The sequence below is a fragment of the Alligator sinensis genome, unplaced genomic scaffold (genome assembly GCF_000455745.1).
Source record: "Alligator sinensis unplaced genomic scaffold, ASM45574v1 scaffold308_1, whole genome shotgun sequence".
Classification (NCBI taxonomy): Eukaryota; Metazoa; Chordata; order Crocodylia; family Alligatoridae; genus Alligator; species Alligator sinensis.
The window spans coordinates 2,037,643-2,049,223 of NW_005842041.1; the positions used below are offsets into that span (position 1 = coordinate 2,037,643).

At 41.6% G+C, this 11,581-nt stretch overlaps 1 protein-coding gene across 5 annotated transcripts in view; it reads left to right on the top strand.

Annotated features, from left to right (window-relative positions):
- Positions 1 to 11,575, top strand: part of FAM189A2 (family with sequence similarity 189 member A2) — a 61,515-nt gene extending 49,940 nt beyond the window's left edge. For all 5 annotated transcript variants that reach the window (XM_014519461.2, XM_025202951.1, XM_025202954.1 and 2 more), the window contains 3 exons: positions 2,140 to 2,289; positions 4,918 to 5,207; positions 10,219 to 11,575. In XM_014519461.2, the coding sequence (XP_014374947.1) occupies positions 2,140 to 2,289; positions 4,918 to 5,207; positions 10,219 to 10,422 (644 nt within the window). In that variant the 3' untranslated portion in view covers positions 10,423 to 11,575. The remainder of the gene's footprint in view (positions 1 to 2,139; positions 2,290 to 4,917; positions 5,208 to 10,218) is intronic.
- Positions 11,576 to 11,581: the final 6 nt, after the last annotated feature.

An 11,581-nucleotide genomic window follows, 5' to 3' on the forward strand; every position in this document is an offset into this window, starting at 1 on the left:
TCCTCATGTATTGCACAATCCTAGAAGCAAACTTACCTCTAACATCATCCCGCTTTTAGCTGCTGCAATCTGTTTATATCACCATTTGGACTGATGAAAGTTTTTGTACAGCTATTTATTGTAAGGTCATAAGACCAAATTACTCTATTTTCTTGCATACCGCACACATCTATCCCTACCTCATCCCCCCCACCCACCCCAAAGTGGGATTGAGTGTATTTAGACCACAAGTTGAATCATTCTGCTTTTATTTCCTCTCTACTGGTCACCTCTACATGTCACCCTACGTTTCCATAGCGGCGTGGTATGTCGCCGTATGACGTGCTACAGTGATGTAATGATCACATGAGTCTACATGTGATAGCAGCTAATTCACTGTAGCAGCACGCTCTCCCATTCTAGTGTGCCACTACAGCAAAGTAGCGGCTTAAACTAACCATGTGCCGCGCGCACAGTGCGGTACAGATGGTTACTGCACCGTGCTTTAGTACTTCCAAAAGGTTGGAAGTACTAAGGCACGGCACAGTAACAAAGTTGCCGTAGGGCAATGTGTAGACACACCCACAGTGTAGCAGCTGTAATATTATTATTCAGACAGCTGAGAGAGTCAATTGATTTTTCCACTCCACAGGTGTTAATGACTTTGTATCCTTGTTAATGGTCTTGAAATTCCACTGATCAAGTTAACCTTTCTTAGGACAGTTTTGCTGACTGCTAGCTGTTCCTGGTGTCCACCTATTTCACAGCCTAAGCAGGAAAAGGAGAGTGAATCAGTTGAAGATTAGGCTCTGTCCCTGCTCTATGCATCCATCACTCTGGAAGCCTTCATTTTGCCTTTCAAAATCAAGGGGCATATTATGTTCCAGGAGCACATTATATGCAAGAAGATATGTCAACTCTAGCTTTGTTAGTAGAAAATCACCCAGAGCATCAACACTATTGCAGACTGTAGGACTGGACTGGTGTACTCAAATGTTCGTGTAACTGTATTGGCTTCAGCCCAGGTACAGTCATGATGGACATAGTTCTGTACTCTGCTCCATTTCCTGCTTCATTTTCCTACTTCCTTGTCTACTATAGGTCATTGTTATTATTAACTCCAGGTTTTGGGCTTTGGTCCCACATTTTGACATTCTAGGTTGATAGCTGCCTTGTGGTCCTTCTCATCATGTCCTGTTTATCTGGATTCTTAGGCTGAACTGAAGTAGCAGACAAGATACACTTAAATTCTGGGGGTGGAGGGCTAAGGGTTAGTGGAGGAGATTACTAGCTAACCTCTTTTAGAGTTATATTTGTTCTTGGTGATTTCAGTGTCTGCTGTTTTTCTACTAGCCAGACAGTCAAGAACTACCATTTTTTAGGTTCTGAAAAAGTGATGATTTACATTAACACTGCCCTTTGCTCTCACATAAACAAGAACATTTTGTTTCCATGTGAGGTACCAGTTGCTGTCACAGACTGTTGTGAAATTACCACTGAAAAAAAAAATCCAACTTCAACCTCTGTCGAATTCTCTGGAACATAATATGTTGCACCACTTGCTGTCACGATCATATGTTCTGTATTATTAGTAGCATATAATTCCATGCAGCAGGCTGTTGGGGGTTTGGTTACTTAGAAAAAATGAACCAACCTAAATATTTGGCTGATTTCTCTGTGTTTTAGCTAAGAGTATGAAATTGGATTTTAAAATGCCACACACTGGTGTGTAAATGGTTTGCTTATAATTATCAGGTTCTCCTATTTACCACAGTGTTGTGACAAAAGTTGTCATCTTCAGTTGTTGAAATGTGGGACTTCTGCTGAATATTGTTTTGTGTGAGAAGTTTTTAACCTTGGTGTCTCCAAATGTTACTGAATGTAGCCTGTCCAGGTCTAACTTTGCATTTAATATGACTCTGGCACATGGTTCCGCTGTGCCCGTTGCAAATGGGTCATCATCCACAGGTATTTTTATCAAGGCTTCTGAGATTTTTCAGAATTATATAGATTTTTTTTATGCATTTCTCAATGAAACCAATGGCAATAAGAAATATAGCCCCTAACTGGCAACTACAACCTGTTGTTTGCTGTATGCTATTGCATACCTAACTTATTCTGACTTGTTTTCCTTCATCTTTACTATTTTCCATTATTCAGTACATGAGGATATTCCCAGCTCTTCCAGTAGAGAGAGCCTTCCACCTTCGGATCCAAGCCCAGAGCCTGCAGTAGCATGCAAGAGAGTCTTCAGTCCTCTGCGAAAGAGATCAAAAAGTGACCCTGTGCTCCATGGCTTGCCACCTAGGGGTGACTTAATTTTCTTATTTTATACCAGCACTGACTGTACTTACGTTCTATGACTTTTAGAAATGTTTGTCTGGCAGAAATGTTAAAGTATCACATGTAGCATCTGGGAAGACTCCAGGGATGCTAGCATATATGTTAAAAACAAATACATATACATACCATTCAAAGTCATGTATTAGAATTGGTTTGACTGACTACTACATTCAGGAGTTATTTCAGCAAATGTTTTTATTACTAGCTGCTAACAAAAAATTGAGGAGGAAAGATCTTGTGTTTTCGTCAGTGCATTTATGTTTCATTTCAACGGTATCAGCATCTGAAGATCCTCTCTTTCTTCTCTGTTGTTTCAACCAGGTATTTTGTGAGCTGCTACCCTGTGCTCTTTCTTTTTCACACATCAGAATTGAAATATCTTCTACTAACAATATCTGTGTTTGCACTGGCCTGTCAATAAAAGCAAAACTGTTTTCCAGGAACAACTACTACAAGACTGTGTCACAAATTATAACTTTTCTTTTACAGTCCTCAAAATTACTACTAGTTAGAGCAGGCTCACTGAAATTTCATTAGTAGGTGCTGATGAGTATTAAATTCCTACAAAATAAGTTATTTGTAGGTTTTAATAATGGACTCTTTCCTAGAATAATAAAATAACTACAATTTCTGACCATTTTGAATAACTAAGACACTTATCACTGTTTTATACTTAGCATACGCTTGCCTGATTATCTTTTAGTTCTAATATTTCCTCCTGCACCCATTTTTCCATACCTCTTTTCTTCTCTTCCACCTCAGTAGCTTCTAGAGTTTGCTTTGGAAGCAATGGTTAAATTACATGAATCAATCACCTATTAATAGCAGGTTGGGTGGTGGTGGAAGGGAGGGGTGCCCTGTGCTATAGATAGAAGCCATCAGTCAGCAGCTTTCAGGCACCTTGGGTTTCTGATGGCATTGGTTCTATTTGTAATTGAGATTAGTTCTCTGCAGCATAGCCTTGGACCTGAAAGTGAAATACCCAGCTGCTGCAAGGCTGGAATTCAGCTGCTGTAACTGCGGAAGTCAATCCCATTTAGTTTGATCTCCCTTGATAAGAAGTACTGGAACTCCTCCTGGAATTACTGTTATCCCTGGCATAATGCCCACATTCCAGGGCTACTTTATTAATCTACAGGCACTTTTATGTTAAAAACAAAACAAATTGTATTTAGCCAATGTGCCATGGAATTGATTTTTTTTTTCTCTGTTTAGTTCTCCTAGGGTCATTTTGAAGAGTTTTCTTAATATACGTACAGTCGGTACTGTCATTCTTTGTATTGGTTTTAAGAAAAAAAAGTTTCTGAATAGTACATCACAAATCATTCTGAGCATTGATATCTGTAAGCCATAGAAGGAAGCAAAGAAAGCATTAGAACAAGAATAATACATCATAACTTGAAGGAATACACAGAAATAATAGTGGTATGGGAGGAGCTATGTATTCAGTCCACCTCTCATTAACTTGTCTGTCAGGCTCTACACAGCTTCAGCTTGACTCTTTCCAAAATCAACAGCTGCTGTATCTGCCAGTGGTAGCAGAATACAGCAGGGGTGAGGAAAAATCAGAGGTGTGTGTCTTCCTGGGAAACTGTTGTTTGCAAATGGGTGTAATTCCCTTCGTTTAAAAGTGCTTGTACGGGCTCTCAGCACTCTGTGAAGGGCTTTAGTGCAGAGGGTTCAATAGCTTAACTTTGTCTTTCCAGTGACTTGCATTTGGTAGAGAGTTTAAGCATAGAAGTAATATTATCAAGATCATATTAACCCTGTTTGGAAAACACACTGGGCGCATGTACACATGAAATTAACACAGCTGAATAAACTCTGGCACAGTTTGTGCTGGAGTTTATTGCTCTCAGGTGCTGTATTTACACGTTAGCCTGGGGCTGCAGCATGTTGAGCTGGGTTGGAACAGTCCTTCCCACTGCTAACAAATTGGGAAGGGACAGAAGACATCAAGCCTTGAGGAGGTGACTATTGGCTGGTGTATGGGCTTGGGAGGGCTACAGTGTAGCCATGATTGCGGTTGCTTGGTTGCAGGCCAGAGGATTAATTTCTTTTACTTCCCAACACACAGGGTATGTCTACATGTTGTCCTACATTGCTGTAGCGATGTGCATTGTCACTGTATGGTGTGCTATGGCTACATAGTGATCACGTGGGTCTACGTGTGATTGGCAGCTACATTGCTGGAGTGGTGCACTCCCCCATTTTAGCGTGCCATTCTGACAACATAGTGGCAAAATCTAACCATGTGCTGTGCACACTGCACGGTACAGGCAATTACGGTGTCATACTTTAGTACTTCCTTTTGGAAGTAGCAACATTGCTCTATGGCAGCGTATAGATGCGCCCATGGTCTCTCTGTCTCTCTCTCATATGCATCATCTACAGGGAGAAATGTTCATCCAAAGCACAAATATTTATCAAAAGGGATTGAGGCTTGTCAGAAAACTGGAATCATTGGGCAGTAATTTTCACTTGGTTATTTTGTGCAGGACATCCGTGCTGATATCTCAATTCTAACACTTGTTTTTCAACAGTCCCAATAGAGAAAATGTGTTTCTTTTATCTTGTTTCATCTTTTTTCTTCAGGTCCAGTGTTAAGCTGTGAAGCTGCAACTCAAACAGAGTTAAAACAAGAACTGGCTACTGTCATTTTACGGAAGAGTTTGAGAGCAAGAGCTTTGAGAGCAAGACCACGGTCCTTGATAGACTATAAGTCATATATAGACACTAAACTTCTTGTGGCGAGGTTCCTAGAGCAGTCCTCCTGCAGTATGACCCCTGATATACATGAATTGGTGGAAAATATCAAATCCGTTTTAAAGTCAGATGAAGAGCACATGGAGGAAGTCATCACCAGTGCCAATTTCCTTGAGCAGGTAGTTTGTTTGTGGTGGTGAAGACCTCAATATTACTTCACTTTGTTAATTGGTTTCTCTACAGTAAAAGGAATTTGCTCACTTTATAGTTGTACTCTCTGGATAGCAGCATTCAGTGTTTGAAGGTTTGCTGGTATGTCAGCTTTATTCTAGGAGAGTACAAGCAGCCATGTACTGCGGCTCTAAAATAGAGTTGAAAAATGCAGAGGGAAGCTTTGTTTGGCAAGTGGGGAAAAAGGGGGAGAGAAACAGTTCAATGTACTTTGTCCCAATATTAAGAACACTTTACCTGTATAGAATTATATCAAAACAGTGACGAATGTCTTCATTCCAAAATGGAAAGCAAAATCAAGTTTTAAGAGAACTATGCACCATAAGGAGACCTGAGTATATTATTATAATTAGGCCCCCTCTATACATGCAGGTAAAGGCACAATGGGATTTAATGCATGAGCCACATAATTGCGCTTCCTGCCATGCCGTGTGTGCATGCCAGAAGGTGTGATTGTGGCATCAGATCCCATCATACCTTATTGCCAGTGCAGGGGGAGCTTGATTCTGGGCTCTTCCTGCACTGGCAAGAATCAAACTCCTGCAGCTGGTAGCCCCTCAGTTGAGACTCCAGCCATGGGGGCCCCAGTGCATCCCCAGGGCTCGGTGACTGCGGCAGCCACAATCTTCCAAGCTTGGAGGTGTGTGAAACTTCTGGGCCTGGGGGATTGCTGTTGCCTGGATCCCCCAGGTCTGGGGGTTTCATGCCCACCTGAGTCCTGGGAATTGCAGCTGCCTTGATCCCCAGGTCTTGGGGGTTTCACAGTTGGCATGGTGCACTGCTGCGGCTTCAAGCCCTGTCAGTTGACAGGGCTCCCAGTTGCGGAGGAGACCTTGCTACATGTACAAATTAAAGCTCGATAGCAGCCAGCTGTAAAGTTAGTACAAATTTTCGAGGTCTAACTTTATAGCTGGTTGGAGCTTTTTATCATGTGATAAGTCTTAAGGTAACTGCGTGATTAATTAGTTACCTGTAACATGAAGAGGGGGCCTTAATGTAATAAATGGTCACTGTTGCCTATAAACTAATCAAGATTATAACCCCCCCCAACCCAATAAAATGAATTAAAATGTTTACCCCACAGCAAAGATAAATGCACATATGAAATATAAAGGCTGACAGTGTGTTAAGTATCTAGAGGTGCTAGGGTTATAAAAGAGATATAAAAATCTTAATTGCTGCCATCGTCTAATAACCCAGGACTAAAATATCTCCATTAACTTAATGTTTTATACTTTATTATGAAATAGATAAACCTGTTGGTTTCATTAGTCAGTTGTTCCTAGTATGAACTTTCTTACACACTTTCTTAGCACTTTAGTGCCATTTCAGGCTTGATCACTTCATTTTTCATTGTATTTTATAAATCAGTTGTAAATCAGATCCGACACTGATAAATCTACATTAGATCCAGAGGGCAGAATTCTGTTACCCTTTGTGCACATAAATGACAGTTTTCCATCTGTAAGTGGCATTTTTGGCACAGTTTGCAGTTCTGTTACTCTCTACATATGCAGGTACAGGATTTTCAGTGGGGTGTATCCCTGTTCTCAGCTTCCCCCTCCTCCCTTCTTCACCCTTTCAACTTATGCTTCTGGGCACAAGAAGGGAAGGCCCACCCCCTGCTGCTGCTGTCCTGGTCATTCCTGCCCTACTGCAACCAGGGCTGCAGGGAGTTGCAGCACAAGGAGGTAGGCTCAGCTGGGGACAGCAGTGCTGGCAGACGGGTTCTCCCTCTCTGCACCTGGTCCTGGGCTGGTGGGGAACACTTGAGGGTATTGGACAGGGAATCTATCTGCTGCCACCACTGTCCCTAGCTCAGTCCAGCTCCCCCAAATGGCCAGCAACACTACAAGGCAGAGAGCAGGAGGGAGGTGCCATTGAGCACAGAGGGTGCTGAGAGGGGTGGATTCTTACCTGCTTCAGGGACTCAAAAAGCCTCCAGTTGGTGCTCCCATAGTGTGCTCTGAAAGGGGTGTGTGACTGCACCCTCTCTGGATCCACCCCAACCCTCCATGACCTATGCAGTGTAGACACATAAGTGTGTGCTTGTATACTGCAGATGCATAATAGGTTGATGCACACTGCCACATATGTGCACACAGTTCCTGCATGTAAGTCACAAAAGTGTAGCCAGACAAAACTCATGACAAAGGGGTGGAGAGGAGAAGGGGCCATCCCATGTTTTAGCCCCAGTAGCTGAGTCATTAAGGTACTTGCCCAGGATAGGAGATCCAGGGTCTAGGAAACCCTCATTTACAGGTGGTTTGGACCTGTTTCCCAGAATAGTGCTCTAACCACTCGGTTAGGCCCAGGGTACTCCCCCTGAGGTGCCATGAGATCTTTGCAAGGATCCTGTGTAATATTGTACTGTTAGATGTGCAAACACTTGCAAAAGTGTCACAAGATAAACATAGAGATTTGAAACACAGTATCAAAAACATTCTGACCTGCTGTGATCTTTCTGAGTTCGTTGCCACAGAAGAATGGCTGTATTATTTTTCTGTAGTCAAAAAATGAGTTAAAGCTAAGAGATGGCATTTTCCAAGGGGTGCTTTGAATCTAGAAAGGTTTAGGCACTATCATAATCTAAGAGATTAGGCGTTATCCAGTCCCTTTGTTAGCCCTACTTCTGAAGCTGGATTCCTTGATAGTCATAAGAAGGAGCTAGGAGTGGAGACTGCATTTGTCCCAAGACAAATTGTGCCTGCATTTGCCCCAGAACAGAAAAAATCCTGCGATTGCCATATACACACATATTGAGTTTGTTGTGGGGCAACAAACATGAACATCTGAACAATCTCACTTTGTCCAGGGAAAAAATAATCTTTCTCAGGACAGATGTGATACCTATTTGTAGCCCAGGAGACAGAGAGCAACCTAGAACATGTGTGGCTCAGGAAGCGAGGGCCATGGGTTTTAGCTTAAACCTTTCCCCTGGTGGGGCAGAAACTTCCCCACTATTTCCCATTAATTGTTATCAAATGACTATTAAATGCAAGGCACAGTGATTTCACTTCAAAAGGAAGATTCCCTAAGTGGTTTATTCTGCACCTCTTCTGCACCAGTTAGTTATATTCCCTTTCATGGGGAAGGGTGTGTGTGTCTATGTGTGTGTGTGTGTGTAAAACATTATCAGACTGCCACTGCTGTCAGGAAACAATAAACACCTGTGTTGGTTAATGGCATAGAAAGCTAACTATCCTCCTGGTCACCAAGTGCTGCATATCCTTGAGACAGTCTGTAAGAAATAAGATGGAGAAGCTGACATACTGCCTTTCTTTTCATCTTTTCTGAGGCTGCTTTCTCTTTCACACACACAATTTACCAGTGCACTGAATTTGTGCATTCTTCATAACTAGTCCATTTCAGCTTCAAAAGGCAGGACTGGCAAGCCATCTACGGATACAATCCAGAACAGGTGAAAAAACACAGATATTTGTGGCAAAGATAGGCATAGAACCTCATCTCCATACTTCTAGCTTTCTATCTCAAGACTGTCTTGCTGGCTTTTCTTCCCTTCCATCCTTTAATCTCATGGAGACTGATGTGTAGGTAATTTGTAGGATTCAGCAGCAGTTAGAGGTTAGTGGCATGAACTCTACCGGAGGTGACTTTTGTCTTTCTTATTTATTCTGGAAATCTTGAATAAACTATAAAGTCCAATGATCTATGGGAAAAGTAGACAGTGGACAACAGATGTTTGCATTAACAGGATGAGTATCCAGAAATGTCTTCTCTCATTATTTGATATAAAATTCACATATGCCATAGATTTTCTTCTCAAAGATCATGGATAGCCTTGAGAGGTGGAACATTTGGTAGGTGGCTTAGAATATAGCACAAGTAATTCTTTATTAAATCTGTAGGAAATGTAATGATTTTGGTTCACACAGGGTTTATGTAACTCTTGTGCTGTTGGTTTGGTTGGGTTTTCACCCAAGAAGCTTGGCTTTGTTTTTTAGTTTCAGAGGAACTGAGAGATTCACTGGTTTCTCATTGTAATTTATACATGACAATAGTAGCATAACTAGGGTGGGGTGAGCAGGGTACCAGCCCTGGACCCTGATTGAAAAGGGCTGTGAGCATCATCCCACAATGCTTCATATCCCTGTTCTCCAGTGTTCAGCATTCTCCTGTCCCCACTTCTGCTTCCCCCTCCCAGTGGACTCTGAAAGCTTTATTATATACATAAGAATGAGACTTCCAGATAACACGATGCTCCTTTGAGCTGATTCAGAGCATACTAGGCAGTGAGTGATAATTTTTGTATGAAAAAAAGGATAGAAATAAGGAGGAAGAGGACATACCAACTGTTTTAACTCTGTCAGAAAGTTAACTTAACTTGCCTTGGTTTGGGGTGAGTTAATACCAGAGTTAATACCTATGTAAAGAAAAGTTGGGGATATGAGGTGTGAAAATGCACAAATCCTGTGGGGAAATACTAACTAAATAGTGACAAGGTGGAAGGACCTGTTCTTACACCCCTAACCTCATCACTAATTCTGCTTATGGTTAATACCATTATTGCCTGCTATGTTGTTATGATATAGGTTAATGGACTGTCAAACAGCTTGATGCATAATCATCTAAGAAATACGAGGCAAACCTACAGATTGTTTCTTCCCACTCTGGTAGAAGTTGGGTCAGAAGTAATTTCATTTTAATGTACAGTAGAGAGTCAATTATCTGAACTAATAGGGACCAAAACCCCATGGTAAAATCAAATTGTTCAGTTAATGAATCTCATATTAAATGAACATTTCTATCCAGAATATATATAATATATCTACAACCTTTCCCACATTGCTGATTCTTTCAATTTTTTCCCTCAGTCATTAACACAATTTTCTTTCTTTTAGTCATCATTGCTTGAACCGCATGCCACCCAGCTTGGGGGCTTGTCCTGCATTGCTGTAACGCATGTCATTTGATGATTGTTTTTTCTTTTCTGTAAAGATTATGACTCCTGCTTGTCCATCTACATCAAGAGCGCACACACTGCCATTTAGAAGACACCCAGGACTACTACACCTGGAAAGCTGTGGAGATCTGAGCACTTTCACTACAGCAGAAAACCAAGTATCAGAAAGGAGAAACCAAAGAATAGAGCATGAGCGACCTCACAGTCTCATTGGAGTTGTACGAGAAACTGTCCTTTGATTTGGTGTGTTTCTAATTCTTAGCTCAGAGTTCCTCCATCAGACAAAGGCACAGCGTAGGAAAACCATCTCTGAAAAGCAGGGTGATGGGAATGTCACTATTACTTCCTCCCCTCCCCCCACCCCAATAGTCTCCTAACGTTGTTTTTGGAACTGTTGACTGGAGACTCTTTGAGAAAATTAATTCAACAGAACCTCTTGTTGTTCTGGTTCCTCGCTGGCTTTAAAACAAGGATATTCAGGTGTGGTTAGTATAGTCCAGGATCATTATAGTTTATGGCTTCTTGGGATTGCAATGTTATGACTAAACCACGTTGTACAGTACAATGCTTCTATGCCTTGAGTTCTATCATTTGAGGTGAGGTCACTGTACATACATTCATTTGTTTCTTGTCCTACTGAAGAGTGTTGGCCAAATGATGCTCTCCCTTTTGTATAAATCCGAAATAAAAATATTGAAATAAATGAGACAGCTGTTCAGCTCGTTAAAATTGGCATAAATCCCTTGGTTGTGGCAGAGCTGGGGTGATTTACCTCAGCCATGTACATAGCCTGATGGGTTTGCTCCAGCCTATTTGTATTTGTCCAGAACAGTATGTGTTTTCATAGGCATCCTCCTGGTGAAAGTGCTTGTGCCACAACCTTTGGAAAACCTCTTTTTGGACTTGGGAGTCGGGGAGCTGAAATGACAGCATGTTGTTTTGGTGCCCTCAATTACACAGCCCAAACAGCTAATTAGGAACAGCAAACACTCCAAGTCCCAGTGAATAGTTTGAGAGCCATGCCTGGGCTGCTTTAAACTGGCATCAAATAGTTATTTAGTCATTCTGAACAACATACAGGTTCATAAGAGTCTCTTTGCAACTAATTCTTGAACAGAAAAAAAGCACTAAATTCCTCAAATAACTCCTAGTTGGAGACTAGTTTCTCAGGTACTGCTGGTAACCAGGAACAGGTTTCAGCCCTGCTTCTCTATTTGGCAAGGATGTATGGGCTTAAACCAAAGCTCATTAAAGTCAGTAGGCGTCTTTCCATTAACTTCCAAGGGCTTTCGATCAGGCTCATAGTTTGTACTATCAAGGCCATTTGTAGCAGCTTACAGCCTCTTGCATCTCAGCAAGATATGAGTTGTCATTTAAGCAGGCTGATTAAAAATTCCT